The sequence below is a fragment of the Mobula hypostoma genome (genome assembly GCF_963921235.1).
Source record: "Mobula hypostoma chromosome Y unlocalized genomic scaffold, sMobHyp1.1 SUPER_Y_unloc_1, whole genome shotgun sequence".
NCBI lineage: Eukaryota > Metazoa > Chordata > Chondrichthyes > Myliobatiformes > Myliobatidae > Mobula > Mobula hypostoma.
The window spans coordinates 37,794-59,958 of NW_026948171.1; the positions used below are offsets into that span (position 1 = coordinate 37,794).

General features: G+C 41.9%; 1 protein-coding gene across 1 annotated transcript in view; it reads right to left on the bottom strand.

Annotated features, from left to right (window-relative positions):
• Positions 1 to 432: 432 nt before the first annotated feature.
• LOC134341420 (zinc-binding protein A33-like) overlaps positions 433 to 22,165 on the bottom strand; it is a 36,388-nt gene continuing 14,655 nt past the window's right edge. Inside the window, exons 2-6 of the mRNA XM_063039281.1 lie at positions 13,801 to 13,896; positions 7,759 to 7,992; positions 6,184 to 6,206; positions 5,976 to 6,097; positions 433 to 953 (exon numbers count right to left, since the gene is read on the bottom strand). Coding sequence (XP_062895351.1) covers positions 433 to 953; positions 5,976 to 6,097; positions 6,184 to 6,206; positions 7,759 to 7,992; positions 13,801 to 13,896 — 996 coding nt within the window. The remainder of the gene's footprint in view (positions 954 to 5,975; positions 6,098 to 6,183; positions 6,207 to 7,758; positions 7,993 to 13,800; positions 13,897 to 22,165) is intronic.

Here is a 22,165-nt window from a genome sequence, read left to right on the forward strand (position 1 = left end):
CATTAAATGTTTTGTTTATTAACACAACAGTAATGAACTTCTTGCTTGTTCTTTCATGGGAACTATTTTTACATGTTTAAGGCACAGTAACCTTATTAAGAGAAGACATTGAATCTATTGCACACTAAGAGAAATGGTGCTTTGATGAACAGATTTATTCCAGACGGCGTGGGAGGTGTTTGAAATGTGCACTTGCTTTTCAGCTTTCTGTGTTGGAGCTATAATGGGTAGGATGCAAGGATAGAAAGTGAGAAGTAAAAAAAAAAAACTGGTTTACTAGATTAAGGAGAAGTTGCAATGAATTTTGTGATGAGTTGGGTGCTGCCATAAACCAGATGATTTTGGTTTAACAGATTATATCTTCAATAATCTCACAGGCAGCATTAAGTGTTACTAGTTTTGTTACTGTACTTAAGTCACAGGACTACTCTTTCAAGGGTTTACATGGATTATTCTTAGTGGTGTGAAACTAAATCCTGGGCTGAACAAGGGGTACAATGTCTCCATGAATGTGGCTTTGAAGGTGTATATTAAATTCATATAGTCGGCATTGTAAAAGGATACCAAACCACCTTCATAATTGAGATAAATTCCAACTTTTTGGGACTTTAACCGTGAGAAGATAATCACATGGGGCACAGTGTTTGCCAAGTAGTGATTATTTCTTTTCTCCAAAGTCCATAAACCATTTTGAGGTGTCAATGAGATATGCATCTTACGTTCCACGGATTTTTTAGTCACCCCTAAAATCCAATCTGTCTTGCAACCTACAAAGATCTCCCAGTAGTGTATTCCAGATGACAACCCTTGCTTGCCCAAGACAAAGGGATGGGTAGTGAATCGCAAGCTGCTATCCAGGGGTTTCTTCAGACCATGCCTGTATACGACACTGCTCATGTTGTTGAAGATGAGGAGGTCCCGGTGTGCAGTTTCAGCATCTAGACTCAGCAGCACTGAAGCAAAAATTAAAAATTTTAACTTAGAAGAGTGAAGAAATGTACTGAAATAAAATATGATATCTTGACAAAGTGAAAAAATTTTATCATGTAGGAATCAACCATTGATAATTACAGAGCTCCAAAAGAGCTATATACATTACAATAAAAACAAACACTTTAAATTCAGATTCCACTTTTACTATGTTGCACCATACTTCATTATATTGTTCTCTCAAAGTACAAAGCTCAAAGTTCAAATTAAATTTATTATCAAATTACATATAGTTAACTTGAGATTCATTTTCTTGCAGTCATTTATAACAGAACATATATACAATATAATCTACAAACAAAAAATATATAAAGACTGTAAGGCGTTTGGCTTTCTAGCACAGCAGCAAAAATTTTAAATAGTTCTGTGGAAAATTTAAACTTCTAACCAATATTACTTTGCTGAGCTCTTGTTGTAAATAAGTTAAGAGTGAGGTCTCATAGGCCCATTTTAAACAATGTTAGATAACGGGGTTCTATTGATCTCTGTCATCAAAACAGACAATACGAGTCAAGTTATTTTCTTCATTGCAACTGACTTGAAGGAAGCTTGCTGACTAGACTGATTTTGTCATTTAGCATATCAAACATGGTAATACATATAGTGAGGGTACCCATAGACAGCATTGTTTGAGGACAATGAAGACAATACCATTCCAGTTTACCAGGAAAAAGGCATTTCTTTGATTCATTCTCTGATTTCTTTGGCCCCATTACTATTAGCTCTGTTTTTAGCTGCCTAGTCTCTAAACTCATCATTAAGGAACACTCCATACATTGCGTGTCCTCTTTCTCATTACTGGCTGATGACCCACAATTATGTATTAGAAATAGTTTCTTCTTCACCAACAGCTTCCTGAATGAAGCTTCTGAATATTTGGAAATTCATGAAGCATTTTCTCTCTTGAGACTATCAACCCCTCTTAATACTAAACTATTTCAATTCATTTTAATCTTCTAACTTTGGGTGAAACACGTGTTTTACGCCTTTACGATTTTTCTTTGTAATTTAATCCAAAGAAATTCAAAGCATTCCGGTGTATTTAATTCAAATTCATCCTTCCTGTGGTTTGTAACCTGAACTACATTCAGCACACCTTACAGGATCTAGTCAAGACACAAGAGTTTCTGCAGTGCTGGAAATCTTGAGTAACACCCTCAAACTGCTGGAGGAACTCAGCAGGTCAGGTGACATCTATGGAAGGTGGGGAGAGTAAGAAAGTTAATTCAGGATTCTAATCCTTCCGTTCTAGTTGCAATGAAGGGGCTCAGTCTGAAATACCTATTTACCTCTGTATTTGTTTCCTGACCTCCCGAATTCCTCCAGCATTTTGTAGGTGATGATCTAGCCAAGACTTTATACATAATTTCAATCTCTCTGTAAATCACTCCTTTGGATGTTAATACATTATTCCATTGTTTTCACTGGCTGTTATCTGTCCTCTTCCTAGAGATGCTGTCTGGTCCACTAATGCCCCACCTCCCCCTCATACCCCATCCGTTATTTATTTATATACACACATTCTTTTTTTCTCTCTCTCCTTTTTCTCCTTCTGTCCCTCTCATTATACCCCTTGCCTGTCCTCTGGTTCCCCCCCCCCACCTTTTCTTTCTCTCTAGGCCTCCTGCCTGGCCTGCTGTGTTCACCAGCAACTTTTATGTGTGTTGTTTGAATTTACAGCGTCTGCAGATTTCCTCGTGTTTGCATTTTTAAAATCCATTTTGGCCTGCATTGTTTTTAACAAAAGGTTAAATGTTCTATTGCTTTCAGATCCAGAGTAGATTACCCTAACACTTATTTACTTTTAAATTCATTGGTTTGTTATCTCTGTAATTTGAAGTTTTTTATCTGACTATTTCCAGTGTCTCTCATCAGCAAGCTTGGATGCGTGGCGTCTCTCTTAATCCCCGAGTAAATGTTTGTTTAATTTCGGTGCATTTAAATTGCTCCTTTGAAAAAGCCACCTTTTAAAATTTAAAACACAATCAACAGAAATTCTGCAAATGCTGGAAATTCAAGCAACACACATAAAAGTTGCTGGTGAACGCAGCAGCATCTCTAGGAAGAGGTACAGTTAACATTTCAGGCCGAGACCCTTCGTCAGGACTAACTGAAGGAAGAGTGAGAAAGAGATTTGAAAATGGGAGGGGGAGGGGAGATCCAAAGTGATAGGAGAAGACAGGAGGGGCAGGGATGGAGCCAAGAGCTGGACAGGTGAATGGCAAAAGGGATATGAGAGGATCATGGGACAGGAGGCCCAGGGAGAAAGACAAGTGGGGGGGGGGGAACCCAGAGAATGGGCAAGGGGTATAGTCAGAGGGACAGAGGGAGAAAAAGGAGAGAGAGATAAAGAATGTGTGTATATAAATAAATAACGGATGGGGTACGAGGGGGAGGTGGGGCATTAGCGGAAGTTAGAGAAATCAATGTTCATGCCATCAGGTTGGAGGCTACCTAGACGGAATATAAGGTGTTGTTCCTCCAAGCTGAGTGTGGCTTCATCTTTACAGTAGAGGAGGCCATGGATAGACATGTCAGAATGGGAATGGGATGTGGAATTAAAATGTGTGGCCACTGGGAGATCCTGCTTTTTCTGGTCGACAGAGTGTAGGCGTTCAGCGAAACAGTCTCCCAGCCTGCGTCGGGTCTCGCCAATATATAGAAGGCCACATCCGGAGCACCGGACGCAGTATATCACCCCAGTCGACTCACAGGTGAAGTGTCGCCTCACCTGGAAGGACTGTTTGGGGCCCTGAATGGTGGTAAGGGAGGAAGTGTAAGGGCATGTGTAGCACTTGTTCCGCTTACATGGATAAGTGCCAGGAGGGAGATCAGTGGGGAGGGATGGGGGGGACGAATGGACAAGGGAGTCGCGTAGGGAGTGATCCCTGCGGAAAGCGGGGGGGGGGGAGGGAAAGATGTGCTTAGTGGTGGGATCCCGTTGGAGGTGGCGAAAGTTACGGAGAATAATATGTTGGACCCGGAGGCTGAGCAGAGTTGAATGCCGTCCCTTTCTCGCAATTCCTCCGTCTTCACCGCATCTGCTCTCAGGATGAGGCTTTTCATTCCAGGACGAGGGAGATGTCTTCCTTTTTTAAAGAAAAGGGCTTCCCTTCCTCCACTATCAACTCTGCTCTCAAATGCATCTCCCCCATTTCACACACATCTGCTCTCACTCCATCCTCCCACCACCCCACTAGGAATAGGGTTCCCCTGGTCCTCACCTACCACCCCACCAGCCTCCAGGTCCAACATATTATTCTCCGTAACTTCTGCCACCTCCAACGGGATCCCACCACTTAGCACATCTTCCCCCCCCCCCCGCTTTCTGCAGGGATCGCTCCCTACGCGACTCCCTTGTCCATTCGTACCCCCCATCCCTCCAAAACTGATCTCCCTCCTGGCACTTATCCTTGTAAGTGGAACAAGTGCTACACATGCCCTTACACTTCCTCCCTTACCATCATTCAGGGCCCCAGACACTCCTTCCAGGTGAGGCAACACTTCACCTGTGAGTCGACTGGGGTGATTGCGTCCGGTGCTCCTGATGTGGCCTTTTATATATTGGCGAGACCCGACGCAGACTGGGAGACCGCTTTGCTGAACACCTACGCTCTGTCCGCCAGAGAAAGCAGGATCTCCCAGTGGCCACACATTTTAATTCCACATCCCATTCCCATTCTGACATGTCTATCCACGGCCTCCTCTACTGTAAAGATGAAGCCACACTCAGGTTGGAGCAACAACACCTTATATTCCGTCTAGGTAGCCGCCAAGCTGATGGCATGAACATTGACTTCTCTAACTTCCATTAATGTCCCACCTCCCCCTCGTACCCCCTTCGTTATTTATTTATATACATACATTCTTTATCTCTCTCTCCTTTTTCTCCCTGTGTCCCTCTGACTATACTCCTTGCCCATCCTCTGGGTCTCCCCCCCCTTTTCTTTCTCCCAGGGCCTCCTGTCCCATGATCCTCTCATATCCCCTTTGCCAATCACCTGTCCAGCTCTTGGCTCCATCCCTCCCCCTCCCGTCTTCTCCTATCATTTTGGATCTCCCCCTCCCCCTCCCACTTTCAAATCTCTTACTAACTCTTCCTTCAGTTAGTCCTGACAAAGGGTCTCGGCCTGAAACGTCGACTTACCTCTTCCTAGAGATGCTGCCTGGCCTGCTGCGTTCACCAGCAACTTTGGTGTGTGTTGTTTTAAAATTTAATCCTGGTGTTTCTTTGGTGAGGATAATTGCAGCTTTGAGTAAAAGATTAAATACAATTCTCTTACACCCAACAACACAGCATCTGCAGATTTCCTCGTGTTTACGTCTCTTACACCTTTTTAGTTACCCTTTCACTTACACCCTTCAGTTATAGGGTCAGAGTCTAGAGACATACAGCATAAGAAAAGAACTTTCACCCGACCATGCTGATTATTTATTATCTGTTTATTTTCATCCCACTGATGGACACTTTGTCTGCAGACTTCTGTGTATTGGCTTGGGAATTCAAGTGCTCATTTTGATATATTATAAATATGAGAAAGTGCTGTTTCCACCACTCTTTTAGGATGTATTCCGGATTCCATCCATCCTCTGAGCAAGAAAGGTCTTCCTCAGATCTTCACTACTCCTCTTGCTCTTCGCCTTAAATTACTGCTCTATAATTAGTGATGTGCCTATTATGGAGAAAAGTTTCCTACAATCTACCCCATTGATACCCTAACTCCATCATGGTCCTGGTGGGAAATTTAGGAAGAGGCAGCTCAGCTATGTCTTATTGTAGACTTTTCCTGGTACTTGTGTGATGCATCATGCGCCTTTTGAAACAATATCCCATCTGGTTTAGGCCTGGGCATAAATTAATTTAGAATACATGGTGCTGAACAATCCTGTCTGACAGCAGACTCACTATCTGAAAACTGCTGGTAGGTAGGTGAAGGAATATGGTAACTAAGTCCCAACAACAGACAACTACTTTCTTTCCTCACCGGTATTAAAACCAATTTCATTGACTATTTTTTTCCAGGTATAGTATATCATTAGGATGTTGTACTTGGCATCGTCCATCTTTACAGACACTTCGCTGGGATCAGAAATTGCCATTTTAACTCTAGAATAGAGATTGAAATTTAAATATTAGTTTGCCAACTGAGATAAATTCAAATTAATTAATATCTAATTTCAAAATGGAGTTACCTTTCTTGTGCTGTTTTTAGCTTCTGAAAAGAGAAAAGCATACAATGTTAATATGTTTATCATTGCAAGAGGATGTATGTTAGGTATCAGGATCCTACACACTTCACCTGATCAAACATAGTATCAGATTCTTTTTCTTAATTTTCTTAAACATGATCCTGTCTGTGAAGTTTTTATTGACTAAGCAGAAACTTCTTTTGACTACCACTAATAAAGTTTTAGCAACTAAATTCACTTCCAATTAAACTACATTTCTTCCATTGTTAGCATCCAACACTCACAGGTGTGGTGACATTTACAGGGAAGATGCAAAGTAAATCTTCCCCTTTATAATTCTATCAGTCATTTCCAAGAATGAAGAGCTATTGACTGAATTCACAGTAAAGCTCCTTTTGCACTGTTGAATTAAACTCCGTGTATGCCAGACCTAGACTAAAGCTCCTGCACATTGTCACATCTCAGTACAGTATTGAAGCACACTGAACTGCCTCTTCACTTTATAATGACACTAGAGTAGGGTACGTCAGTTTATCTGTTGTCTTTGTGACTCCTCTGAGTGAGATTTCTAACATTACAGGCAGAAACCCACAAATACGTTGCACAAAGCTTTCAATAGACTTGCTTTGGTAAATATCAATTGAAGTGATGTTTTTAGTGAGTTGGTGATGAGCGTAAAGGATTGTGTTTCACTACAACCCATCATCCCACAGGATCATCTCATAATGTGTGTATGGTAGAGAAAGATATGTAATATTTTGAGGTTTAAGATGAAACTTGGAATGAATTAAATACCTGACTAATGTTGGATTACTAGAAACAAGAAATTCAATTCATTTTGTAGATATTGTACCATGGAACTGGAACTGGGTTCAGAGCAAATATGCTGAGGTCATGATACATTGGTGTCAGATCATAACAGACCAGAGTTGGGAAGATGGTGCAGGGATAAGAGCAGATATCCTCTGAGATCATATATTGGTGTTGAAATTAGAACAGACCTACCGAGATTATGATAAGAAAGCTGGAGCTGGGAGCATGGAAAACTGGGACGATACCTTGCGATAGTAAATGTTGCTATAAAGCTCAACTGGACTTAGCAAGTAATGTGGTCTAGGCACATGTAGTCCATCACTCCTATATTCTCCAACAGCTAGATGCCATAGGGCAGATAGCTTTCTTATTCTTTCCAGTGTTCCTGGGCACAGTTGCTTCAGTGGTATGATATGTGACTTGTATATACTCTATGTGGCCACTTTATTAGGTACAGGAAATAATTCCACCTCACTCTTCCAACTACACTGTGGAAATAAATCAACTTTCATGTGTCTTTCCCCAGGACAGGTGGGTTGATTAATACTATCCCTGACTGGCTGAATACAGGTTCAAGTTGGGAAGAAAATATAGTGTGAAATGAATCATAATCAGAATAAAGTTTATTATCACTGATATATGCTGTGAAATTAGTTGTTTTGCACCAGCAGTACTGTGCATAAAAGTCAGCAGAGATCACAGTAAAGTGCAAATGAGGGAGCAGAATAATGAGGTCATTTTATGGGTTCATATAAAATACTTCACCATTAGGAATGTAAGGGCATCTTCCAGAATAAGGTCCTCGGTGACAGCTTGAATGATGTCTGATAATGTACTCAGTTCAAAGGTCAGCTGCATGATGATTTCTTCCAGCCTCGTGAAGCGTTGCCAAGCATCATTGTGGAGTTCTTGCATAATGCTCTCCTCTTCCCTTCTCAGGAGCTCTTGAAGGCGCACAAAGACCTTCCCAATGTTTTGCTCTGTCATTGATACTTCATCCTGGAATAAGTAATCATATACAATTGAAACCTGCAGCACAAAACAGACCCTTCGGCCCACAATGCTGCGCTGAACATGTCCTTACCTTAGAAATTATCTAGGGTTACCCATAGCCTTCTATTTTTCTGAGCTCCATACACCTGTCCAAGAGTCTCTTAAAAGATCCTATTATATCCACCTCCACCGCTGTCGCTGGTAGCCCATTCCACACTCTCACCTCTCTTTGTGTAAAAAAACTTACTCTTAACATCTCCTCTGTACCTACTTCCAAGCACCTTAAACCTGCCCTCTCATGCTAGCCATTTCAGCCCTGGGAAATAGCCACTGACTATCCACACGATGAATGCCTCTTACCATTTTATACACATCTATCAGGTCACCTCTTATCCTTTGTTGCTCCAAGGAGAAAAGGCTGAGTTCACTCAACCTATTCTCATAAGGCATGCTCCCCAATCCAGGCAAAATCCTTGTAAACCTCCTCTGCACCCTTTCTATGGTTTCCACATCCTTCCTGTAGTGAGGTGACCAGAACTGAGTACAGTATTCCAAGTGGGGTCTGACCAGGGTCCGATGGACTGATTTTTTTTCAGACAATAGTAAACTTCTAATATTTTCCATAATGTGGCTGTGAAATTTTAGGATTTCAAAATCTGATATAATAGATATTTGTGCACAGAGGAAATTGAGGGATATGGGGGAAAGGACCTGGCAAATCCTAACAGAAAAGAGAAATTCAAGGTGCTTTATAGCCTTCCCCAGCTTCAATGTTACTAAAACCTCAATTAAAAAGGATTAATACTCGGCTATAGAAATGTCAGACATGAAGATTAATGATGTTTAGTAATTGGCAAAAGAATAAATGATAATCTTTCCACTTTCTGATTAGTCAAGGATGGACTAGAAGCACATATAGGCTGTGTAAGAGTTCAAAGATCTCTCCGTTGACATGCCACGTTAAAACATTTTTATCTTTTGATGGAAATTGACCTAGAGACTTGACCCATACTAGTTAGACAGCAACCTTAATCCATCAGAGGCTCTGATATCTTTCTCTTATATTTGTCCTGTTAATTCTGACAGAGGGAAGTGTGTATGGAACCGGAGGAGATAGCAGAGGTACTTAATGAGTACTTTGCTTCAGTATTCATTATGGAAAAGGATCTTGGCAATTGTAGGGATGACTTGCAGCAGACTGAAAAGCTTGTGCATGTAGATATTAAGAAAGAGGATGTACTGGAGCTTTTGGAAAATATCAAGTTGGATAAGTCATCAGGATCGGATGAGATGTACCACAGGCTACTGTGGGAGGTGGGGGAGGAGATTCCTGAGCCTCTGGCAATGACATTTGCATCATCAGTGGGGATAGGAGAGGTTCCAGAGAACTGGAGGGTTGAGGATGTTGTTCCATTATTCAAGAAAGGGAGTAGAAATAGCCAAGGAAATTATAGACCAGTGCGTCTTACTTCAGTGGTTGGTAAGTTGATGGAGAAGATCCTGAAAGGCAGGATTTATGAACAATTGGAGAGGCATAATATGATTAAGATTAGTCAGCATGGCTTTGTGAAATGCAAGTCATGTCTTACAAGCCTGATTGAATTTTTTGAGGATGTGACTAAATACATTCATGATGGTAGAGCAGTAGATTTAGTGTATATAGAAATCAGCAAGACACGGGACAAGGTACACCATGCAAGGCTTATTGAGAAAGTAAGGAAATACGGGATCCAAGGGGAAATTGCTTTATGGACCCAGAACTGGCTTACCCACAGAAGGTAAAGAATGGTTGTATACGGGCCATATTCTGCCTGGAGGTTGGTGACCAGTGGTGTGCCTCAAGGATCGGTTCTGGGACCCTTAGTCTTCGTGATTTTTATTAAAGGCTTGGGTGAGGAAGTGGAGGGATGGGTTAGTAAATTTGCTGATGACACAAAGGTTGGGGGTTTTGTGGATAATGTGGAGGGCTGTCAGAGGTTACAGTGGGACATTGATAGGATGCAAAACAGGGCTGAGAAGTGACAGATGGAGTTCAACCCAGATAAGTGTGAGGTGGTTCAGTTTGGCAGATCAAATATGATGGCAGAATAAAGTATTGATGGTAAGACTCTTGGGAGCGTGGAGGATCAGAGGGATTTTGAGCTCCAAGTCCAGAGGACACTCAAAGCTGCTAAGCAGGTTGACTCTATGGTTAAGAAAGCATACAGTGTATTGGCCTTCATCAATCATGAAATTGAGTTGAGTAGCTGAGGGGTGATGTTACAGCTAGATAGGACCCTGGTCAGACCCCACTTGGAGTACTGTGCTCAGTTCTGGTTACCTCTCCACAGGAAGGATGTGGAAACCATAGAAAGGGTGCAGAGGAGATTTACAAGGATGTTGCCTGGATTGGGGAGCGTGCCTTATGAGAATAGGTTGAATGAACTTGGCCTTTTCTCCTTGGAGCAACAGAGGATAAGAGGTGACCTGACAGAGGTGTATAAAATGTTAAGAGGCATTCATCGTGTGGATAGTCAGTGGCTTTTTCCCAGGGCTGAAATGGCTAGCACGAGAGGGCAGTTTTAAGGTGCTTGGAAGTAGGTACAGAGGAGATTGCAGGGTTGAGTTTTTTATGCAGCAAGTGGTAAGTGTGCGGAATGGGTTGCCGGCGTCAGTGGTGGAGGCAGATATGACAGAGTCTCTTTAAGAGACCCCTGGATAGAAAAATTTGAGGGCATGGGTAACGCTAGGTAATTTCTAAGTTAAGGACATGTCTGGCACAGCTTTGTCAGTCGAAGGGCCTGTACTGTGGTGTAGGTTTTCTATGTTTCTATGTTTCCATAAATACTGAATTCTCCTGCTTCCAACTTTGGATAAATTGCTCCCTCTCTATGTCCTTTTATAAGATCTTCTAGTTTTTTTCTACACTTACCTCAATCCCCAACACCCGCTTCTTCACTGATTCCATTTGCTCATCACACACACTCCTCTCACTGATTCTTCACCCCTCACTGTTCCCATCTATCCTCCCCAACCTCCTCCTTTTATTCCTATCTTTATGTTGTTGCTATTTTCATTCTCTCCTTCCCCATCCTACCAACACCCCACCACTTAATCTGGATCACTACAAAGTCTTACTCCACGTCCATATAGATTAAGTGAATCAAATTGGTCGAGGCAGTCTTAAAGAGAACTTCATAGAATGCATCCATGATGGCTTTTTTGATACAAAAGCATGTGCTTTCTTAGTTCTGGTCCTGTGCAATGAGACAAGTAAAATTAGTGAACTTGTAGCTAGGGATCCTCTCGGAAAGAGTGATCACAGTATGATTTTCATTCAAATGGAGGCTGCAATTGTTCAATCTAAAATCAGTGTATTATGCTAAACAATGGAGACTAAAGTGGGATGAGGGAGGATTTGGCTAGAGTGGTCTGGGACACAGGCCATATGGTAGACAGTTGAGGACAGTAGAGGGCTTTAGAAGAGATTTTTTCACAGTGCTCAACAAAAGTATTTTCCGGTTAAAAGCAAGGACAATAAGGGCAGGGACAGCCAGCCTTGGATAACTAAGGAAATAAAGAAGACATCAAACTAAAATCAAGTGTGTACAAAGTCGCCAAGAGTAATGGGAAGTTGGAAGATTGGGAAAACATTAAAAAGAAATAAAGAACCACTAAGTGAGCAATAAAGAAAGGGAAGATAGATTATGAAAATAAATTAGCATAAATATAAAAACAAATAGTAAAAGTTTTTAATCATTATATAAAGCAGAAAAAGGTGGCTAAAGTGAACGTAGGTCCCTCAGAGGATAAGAAGGGAGAATTGATCTTGGGTAATGAGGAAATGGCAGAGGCTTGGAATGACTTTTTTGTGTTGTTCTTCACAGTAGAGGATATTTCAAACATGCTAAAGAGAGATGTTGTGGATATGATGGAAGGTGAGGACTTGGATACAATAGCTATCACTAAAGACGTAGTGCTGAGCAAACTTGTGGGATTAAAGATAGACAAGTCCCCTAGTCCTGATGTAATGCATCCCAGGGTATTGAAAGAAATGGCAGACATTATAGTAGAGGCTTTGATGACAATTTACCAAAATCCTCTGGACTCTGGGCAGGCTCCGGCGGTTTGGAAGACATCAAATGTCACACCACTGTCCAAAAAAAGATGTAGGCAAAAGGTGGGTGACTATAGGCCAGTTAGTTTAACATGCTATGTTGGGAAAATGCTCGGTTAACACTAAAGAAGAAATAGCAACACATCTGGAAAGAAATAGATGCATCAGGCAAACACAACATGGTTTCATCAAAGGCATGTCCTGTTTGATAAACTTGCTGGCGTTCTTTGAGGATATAATGAGCACAGTGGAAAGACGGGGACAGGTGGCCATTATTTACTTGAATTTCCAAAGATATTTGATAAGATGCTGCATAAAAGGCATTAATAAGATAAGGATGCATAGAGTTGGGATGATGTATTAGCATGGATAGAAGACTGAATAACTAATTGAAAATAGAGAGTTGGGATACAATGGTCTTATGCTGGTTGTGAGCGGCTTGCCTCAGTTAGGTGCTAGGTCTGAAACTGTTCATGATATAATTAACAACCTGGAAGAGAGGAATGAGTGTAGTGTATCTGTTGATTATATTAAATTGAATGGAAAAGCTAATTGTGTAGAAGATGGAGTCTGCAGAGAGATGTAGATAGGTTAAGTGAGCAGGCAAGGGTCTGGCAGATGGAATACAATGTCAGGAAATGAGAGGACATCCACTTTGGAAGGAAAAATGGAGGATCAGATTATTATTTAAATGTGCAGAGGGACTTGAGGGTATTTATGTATGAATCACAAAAGGTTGGTTTACAGGTGCAGCAGGCTATCAAAAAGGCAGATGAAATGTTGAAATGTTGGCCTTCATTGCTAGAAGGATTGAATTCAAGTGCAGGGAGGTCATGCTGCAACTATACAGGGTATTGGTGAGGCCGCACTTGGAGTACTGTGTGCATTTCTGGTCTCCATACTTGAGGAAAGATATACTTGTTTTGGAGGTGGTGCAGAGGAGGTTCACCAGGGTGATTCCAGAGATGAGGGGGTTAGTCTATGAGGAGAGATTGAGTTGCCTGGGACTGTACTCACTGGGATAAAGAAGAATGAGAGGAGGTCTTATAGAATCATAGAAAATTATGAAAGTGATAGTTAAGGTAGAGGCAAGAAAGTTGTTTCCACTGGTAGGTGAGTCAAGAACTAGGGGACATAGCCTCAAGATTCTGGGTAATAGATTTAGGACGGAGATGAGGAGGAACTGCTTTTCCCAGAGAATGGTGAATCTGTGGAATTCTCTGTCCAATGAAGCAATGGAGGCTACCTCAGTAAATATATTTAAGACAAGCTTGGAATGATTTTTGCATAGTGGGGGAACTAAAGGTTGTGGGAAAAGGCAGGTTGATGGAGGTGGGTCCATGGCCAGATCAGCCATGATCTTATTGAATGGAGGATCAGACTCGATAGCCCAGATAGCCTACTCCTAACCCTATTTCTTATGTTCTTATGTTTTTATGCTTTTTCCTACACTTCTCTCTACTTTATACTAACCCTTCTATCTTTCAGTCTAAATTTGGGGTCTTGACCAAAACATCAACTGTCTATATCCTTCCAGAGATGCTGCTGAATTCCTCCAGAATTTTGTGCCTTGCTCCAGATTCCAGGATCTTTATGATTTATATTATGTTTGAAGCTCAAGCCTCATCTTTTAATGGAAAATCCTACCATGAACGACATAATTGCGATATTTTCTACTAATTTCTTGGGCTGCATAATGTAATATTTAATACTCGCACCATCAGCAAAGTTAGGTTCTCCTCATAATTGGACTTCATGATTTGGTGATGAGCATGCTTCATTTTCAATGATTCCAGAGTTGTAGCCAATTCTTCCTAAAAATAAATACCACACATATTACATAGAACATAGAACATAGAATAATACTGCACATTACAGGCCCTTGGGCCCACAATATTGTGCCAACCCTCAAACCCTGCCTCCCATATAACCCCCCACCTTAGATTCCTCCATATACCTGTCTAGTAGTCTCTTAAGCTTCACTAGTGTATCTGCCTCCACCACTGACTCAGGCAGTGCATTCCATGCACCAACCACTCTCTGAGCAAAAAAACCTTCCTCTAATATCCCCCTTGAACTTCCCACCCCTTACGTTAAAGACATGTCCTCTTGTATTAGCAGTGGTGCCCTGGGGAAGAGGCACTGGCTATCCAGTCTATCTATTCCTCTTATTATCTTGTACACCTCTATCATGTCTCCTCTCATCCTCCTTCTCTCCAAAGAGTAAAGCCCTAGCTCCCTTAATCTCTGATCATAATCCATACTCTCCAAACCAGGCAGAATCCTGGTAAATCTCCTCTGTACCCTTTCCAATGTTTCCACATCCTTCCTATAGTGAGGCAACCAGAAATGAACACAGAACTCCCAAGTGTGGCCTAACCAGAGTTTTATAGAGCTGCATCATTACCTCGCAACTCTTAAACTCTATCCCTCGACTTATGAAAGTTAACACCCAATAAGCTTTCTTAACTACCTTATTTACCTGTGAGGCAACTTTCAGGGATCTGTGGACATGTACTCCCAGATTCCTCTGCTCTTCCACACTACCAAGCATCCTGCCATTTACTTTGTACTCTGCCTTGGAGTTTGTCCTTCCAAAGTGTACCACCTCACACTTCTCCGGGTTGAACTCTATCTGCCACTTCTCAGCCCACTCGTGCATCCTATCAATGTCTCACTGCAATCTTTGACAATCCTCTACACTATCCACAACACCACCAACATTTGTGTCATCTGCAAACTTGCCAACCCACCCTTCTACCCCCACATCCAGGTTGTCAATGAAAATCATGAAAAGTAGAGGTCCCAGAACAGATCCTTGTGGGACACCACTAGTCACAACTCTCCAATCTGAATGTACTCCCTCCACCATGACCCTCTGCCTTCTGCAGGCAAGACAATTCTGAATCCACCTGGCCAAACTTCCCTGGATTCCATGCCTTCTGACTTTCTGAATAAGCCTACCATGTGGAACTTTGTCAAATGCCTTACTAATATCCATATAGATCACATCCACTGCACTACCCTCATCTATATGCCTGGTCACCTCCTCAAAGAGCTCTATCAGGCTTGTTAGACACAATCTGCCCTTCACAAAGCCATGCTGATTGTCCCTGATCAGACCATGATTCTCTAAATGCCCATAGATCCTATCTCTAAGAACCTTTTCCAACAGCTTTCCCACCACAGACGTAAGACTCACTGGTCTACAATTACCTGGACCATCCCTACTACCTTTTTTGAACAGAAGAACAATATTCGCCTCCCTCCAATCCTCCAGTACCATTCCCGTGGACAACGAGGACATAAAGAGCCTAGCCGGAGGCTCAGCAATCTCTTTCCTCGCCTCGTGGAGCAGACTGGGGAATATTTCGTCAGGGCCCGGGGGACTTATCCGTCCTAATGTATTTTAACAACTCCAACACCTCCTCCCTTAATATCAGCATGCTCCAGAACATCAACCTCACTCATATTGTCGCCACTGTCATTAGTAAGACATTAGCATCAAATTAATCACCAGAATGACAAGAATTTATAGCAGGGTCATGAATTGCAAATATAAAAGGCTTGGAAAGCCCCACTTCTGTTGCAAGGAATTACAGACACTACCGCATGGATCAGGCAACTAGTCCATGCCAATGTTTATATTTCACAGAAGTCTTAATCTTTCATCTATCTTTTTCCATACATCCCCCGCCCCATTCCTTCTAATCACATCTGCCTTCTCTTTAATCTACTTGGCTACTTGTCTCAACTACTCACTTTGATGATGTAACCATTTTACCATTACACTGGTAAAGAAGGTACATCCCAATTTTACAGGTTATAATTTGTTCTCACTCTCTGGCAGACTAAGCACGTTGTAGTTATGCACATGAAAATAGACCCTTCTGCTTAACATGTCCATGCCCACCAAAAAACTTTCCTAATTTGGTCCAATTTGCCTGCAATTCAGAAATAGAGTCAGGTTTATTATCACTGGCATGATAATAAACTTGATTCTTTAGCAGTAGCTAAATTAATTACTGTAAGTGTGTGTGTGTGTATATATATATATATATATATATATATGATTAAGAATAGTGCAAAAACAGAAATGATATATATACTTAAAAATAGTGAGGTAGCGTCCAAAGGTTCAATGTCTGTGTAGAATTGTATGGTAGAGAGGAAGAAGCCGTGTGTGCCTTCAGGCTTCTGAACCTACCTGACAGTAACAGTGAGAACATAGAACATAAAACATAGAAATTTACAGCACATTACAGGCCCTTCAGCCCACAATGTTGTGATGACCATGTAACCTACTTCAGAAGCTGCCTAGAATTACCCTGCTGCATTATCATCATCATCATCAGGTGCCATGACTAGTTTGAGCTTTTTGAGCTTTGACTGCCATGGCCTACACACTCCTGTTTCTGGTCAAATGGATCAATTCATTGGTATCCATTTCCAGTTCTCTGGCTGCTGTCTCCATCATCATTTGTCTTTGTCTTCCTCTCACTTTCTTCCCTTCAATCTGTCCCATAATTACCGTGCATTCTAACTCTTCTTTCCTAATCACATGTCCAATGAAGTTACGTTGCCTTTTCATGATCACATACATGATTTCTCTTTTTGTGCTTGTTCGGTTCATGACATCCTCGTTAGATATTCGTTTCATCCATGATATTCTTTGCATCCTCCGCAAAAACCACGTCTCTGCTGCTTCAGTTTGTTTCCTCATGTTACTAGATATTGTCCAACATTCTGAGCCATATAACATAACTGAATAAACCTAACATTTCAGTACTCTGAGGCGGGTTGTCCTGCCTAGTTTAGCATTGGTCAGTATACTCTTCATTCTCGTGAAGGTGTTTTTTGCCATCCCTATTCTTCTTTTGATGCCAATGTCACCCAGCTTCCTAAGTAGCAGAAGTTCTGTACTTGTTTTAAGTCTTCCCCATTTATTTTCAGCCTGCAGATAGGATTCTCCTTCTTTTTGGATATCACCATACATTCTGTTTTTTTTATGCAATTGATAGATAGACCCATTTTAGCACTTTCTTCATCAATTATATCAATTAAGATTTGTAGTTCTTCCTCCATACTTGCAATTAACACAGTGTCATCTGCATATCTGAAATTACTAACTTTTCACCGCCAACTTTGATTCCCAAGATGTCACTTAATTTTTGTGATATTGTTTCACTGTACACATTAAACAAATCGGGGAGAAAATATACCCTTGTCTAACGCCTCTCTTGATTTTCGTAAATTGACTCATTTCTCCATCTATTCTTACAGCAGCAGTTTGTTCCCAGTACAGATTTCTGATTAGGCGGAGGTCTTTCAAATCTAGATCTATAGCTTTCAGTAATATTTTAAATAACTTACTGTGCTTCACTTTATCAAATGCTTTTGTGTAGTCGATAAAACAAACAAACAAATCTTTTTGCACTTGAATAGCTCGTTCTGATAGTATCCTTAACATTAATATTGAATTTCTTGTCCCTTTGTCTTTCTCCTCTGTTCTTCAGGTGGATGTTTGAAAGCAAAGGACGGTACCATTATCATAGAATTACATAGGACCGTAAGTTTAATGAGTCATATCACTAAGATACTTCTAAGAATTTTGATGACAAGAGCTAAAAGTAAGATACAAGCTGAAATAGGTAAAGAACAATGTGGTTTTGTGAAAGACAAAGGTACCCTGCTGCATAGGCCTCCATTTTTCTAAGCTCCATGTACATATCTAAAGAGTCCATTAAAAGACCCTTTTGTATCCACCTCAGCCATCGTTGTCAGCAGTGCATTCCATATACCCACCACTCCCTGAGTGAAAAACTTAGCTGATATCTCCTCTGTACCTACTCCCCAGCACCTTAAAACTGGGCCCTCTTGTATTAGCCATCTCAGCCCTGGGAAAAAACTCTGACTATCCACACTATCAATACCTCTCATCAGCTTATACACCTCCATCAGGTCATCTCTCATCCTCCATCGCTCCAAGGAGAAAAAGCCAAGTTCACTCTTGCTATTTTCATAAGGCATGCACCCCAATCCAGGCAACATCCTTGTAAATCTCCTCAGTACCCTTTCTATAGTTTCCATATCCTTCCTATAGTGAGGTGACCAGAACTGAACACAGTACTAGAGTCCTATACAACTGTAACATTTCCTCTCAGCTCTTAATCCCATAATTGACGAAGGCCAACACCGTATGCCTTCTTAACAACATTGTCAACCTGTCCAGCAGCTTTGAGTGTCCTTCGGACTCGGATACCAAGATCTCTCTGATCCTCCACACTGTTAAGAATCCTACCATTAATACTATGTTCTGTCTTCAAATTTGACCTAATGAAATGAATCACTTCACAGTTTTCTGGGATGAACTCCACCTGCCACTTTTCAGCCCGGTTTTGCATTCTGTCAATTTTCTGCTGTAACCTCTGACAACTTCCACTCTATCCATAATACTTTCAACTTTTGTGTCATCAGCAAACTTACTAACCCACCCTTCTATTTCCTCAACCAAGTCATTTATAACAATTACAACCAGGAGAGGTCCCAGAACAGATCCATGTGAATCACCACTGGTCACCAACCTCCATGTGAAATATAACCCATCTATAACCATCCTTTGCCTTCTGTGGGCAAGCCAGTTCTGGATCCACAAAGCAAGTTCTCCTTGGATCCCATGCCTCATTACTTTCTGAATAAGCCTCTCATAGGGAACCTTGTCAAATATGATTCTGTGGACGCAGGAAAGAAACACAGATAGTGATTTTCCTCTCAGGTGCCAGGGTCTGGGATGTTTCTGATCACATCCATAATATCCTGAAGCAGAAAGGAGAATAGCCAGAGGTCATGGTACGTATTGGTACCAACGACATAGGCAGGAAAAGGGAGGAAGTCCTGAAAGCAGACCACAGGGAGTTAGGAAGGAAGTTGAGAAGCAGGACCTCAAAGGTAGTAATCTCCAGGTTACCGTCTGTGCCACGTGACAGTGAATATAGGAAAAGAGTGAGGTGGAGGATAAATGCATGGCTGAGGGATTTGAGCAGGGGGCAGAGATTCAGATTACTGGATCATTGGGACCTCTTTTGAGGCAAGAGTGACCTGTATAAAAAGGACGGGTTGCTCTTGAATCCAAGGGGGACCAATATCCTGGCAGGGAGGTTTACACTGGGGAGAGTTTGAACTAGAATTGCTGGGGGGTGGGAACCGAACTGAAGAGGCGGAGGAAGAGGCAGTTGGCTTGCAAATAGAGGAAGCTTGGAGACAGTGTGAGAGGGAGGATAGGCAGGTGATAGAGAAGGGACGTTCTCAGACCAATGGTTTGAGATGTGTCTGTTTTAATGCAAGGAGTATTATGAACAAAGAGAATAAGCTTAGAGCATGGATCAGTACTTGGAGCTATGATGTTGTGGCCATTACAGAGACTTGGATGGCTCAGGGACTGGAATAGTTATTTCAAATGCCAGGCTTTAGATGTTTCAGAAAGGACAGGGAGGGAGGCAAAAGAGGTGGGGGCATGGCACTGCTGATCAGAGATAGTGTCATGGCTGCAGAAAAGGAGGAAGACATGGAGCGGTTGTCTACGGAGTCTCTGTGGGTGGAGTTAGGAACAGGAAGGGGTCAATAACTTTACTGGGTGTTTTTATAGACCACCCAATAGTGACAGGGATATCGAGGAGCAGATAGGGAAACAGATCCTGAAAAGGTGTAATAATAACAGAGTTGTCGTGGTGGCAGATTTTAATTTCCCAAATATCGATTGGCATCTCCCTAGAGTAAGGGGTTTCGATGGGGTGGAGTTTGTTAGGTGTGTTTGGAAGGTTTCTTGACACAAAAGGAGAGGCCATACTTGATCTGGTATTGGGAAATGAACCTGGTCAGGTGTCAGATCTCTCAGTGGGAGAGCATTTTGGAGATTGTGACCACAATTCTATCTCCTTTACCATAGCATTTAGGAACAGACAAGTTAGGAATGTGTTTAATTGGAGTAGGGGGAAATATGAGGCTATCAGGCAAAAACTTGGAAGCATAAATTGGGAACAGATGTTCTCAGGGAAATGTATGGAAGAAATGTAGAAAATGTTCAGGGGATATTTGAGTGGAGTTCTGCATAGGTACATTCCAATGAGACAGGGAAAGGATGTAGGTACAGGAACTGTGGTGTACAAAGGCTGTTGTAAATTTAGCCAAGAAGAAAAGAAAAGCTTACCAAAGGTTTAAAAAACTAGGTAATGATAGAAATCTAGGAGATTATAAGGCTAGCAGGAAGGAGCTTAAGAAGGAAATTAGGAGAGACAGAAGGGGCCATGAGAAGGACTTGTTAGACAGGATTAAGGAAAACCCCAAGGCATTCTACAAGTATGTGAAAAGCAAGAGGATAAAAATGAGAGAATAGGACCAATCAAGTGTGACAGTGGAAAAGTGTGTATTGAACCAGAGGAGATAGCAGAGGTACTTAATGAATACTTTGCTTCAGTATTCACTTCGGAAAGGATCTTGGCAATTGTAGGGATGACTTACAGCGGACTGAAAAACTTGAGAATGTAGATATTAAGAAAGAGGATGTGCTGCATTTTTTTTAGAAAGCATCAAGTTGGATAAGTCACCAGGACCAGACGAGATGTACCCCAGGCTACTGTGGGAGGTGAGGGAGGAGATTGCTGAGCCTCTGGCGATGATATCTGTATCATCAATGGGGACAGGAGAGGTTCTGGAGGACTAGAGGGTTGTGGATGTTGTTCCCTTGCTCAAGAAAGGGAGTAGAGATAGCCCAAGAAATTATAGACCAGTGAGTCTTACTTCAGTCGTTGGTAAGTTGATGGAAAAGATCCTGAAAGGCAGGACTTATGAACATTTGAAGAGGCATAATATGATTAGGAATAGTCAGAATGGCTTTGTCAAAGGCAGGTTGTGCCTTATGAGCCTGATAGAATTTTTTGAGGATGTGACTAAACATAATGATGAAGGTAGTGCAGTAGATGTGGTGTATATGGATTTCAGCAAGGCATTTGATAAGGTACCCCATGGAAGGCTAATTGAGAAAGTAAGGAGGCATGAGAACCAAGGGAACATTGTTTTGTGGATCCAGAACTGGCCTGCCCACAGAAAACAAAGACTGGTTGTAGATGGGTCACAATCTGCATGGAGGTTGGTCACTGGTGGTGTGCCTCAGGGATCTGTTCTGGGACCCCTTCTCTTCCTGATTTTTATAAATGACCTGGATGAGGAAGTGGAGGGATGGGTTAGTAAATTTGCTGATGACACAAAGGTTAGAGGTGCTGTGGATAGTGTGGAGGGCTGTCAGAAGTTACAGCGGGACATTGATAGGATGCAGAACTGGGCTGAGAAGTGGCAGATGGAGTTCAACCCAGATAAGTGTGAGGTGGTTCAGTTTGGTAGGTCAAATATGATGGCAGAATATAGTATTAATGGTAAGACTCTTGGCAGTGTAGAAGATCAGAGGTATCTTGGGGTCCGAGTCCATAGGACACGCAAAGCAGGTTGACTCTCTGGTTAAGAAGGCATATGGTGTATTGGCCTTCATTAATCGTGGAATTAAATTTAGGTGCAGAGAGGTAATGTTGCAGCTATATAGGACCCTGGTCAGACCCCACTTGGAGTACTGTTCTCAATTCTGGACACCCTACTACAGGAAGGATATGGAAACCATAGAAAGGGTGGAAAGAAGGTTTACAAGGATGTTGCCTGGATTGGGGAGCATATCTTATGAGAATAGGTTGAGTGAACTTGGCCTTTTTACCTTGGAGCAACGGAGGGTGAAAGATAACCTGATAGAGGTGTACAAGATGATGAGAGGCATTGATCGTGTCAATAGTCAGAGGCTTTTTCCCAGAGCTGAAATGGCTAGCACATGAGGGCACAGTTTTAAAATGCTTAGAAGTAGGTACAGAGGAGATGTCGGGGTAAGTATTTTATACAGGGAGTGGTGAGTGCGTGGAATGGACTGCTAGTGACAGTGGTGGAGGCGGATATGATAAGGTCTTTTAAGAGACTCCTGGAAAGGTACATGGAGCTCAGAAAAACAGAGGGCTATGGGTAACCCTTGGTAATTTTCTAAGGTAAGGA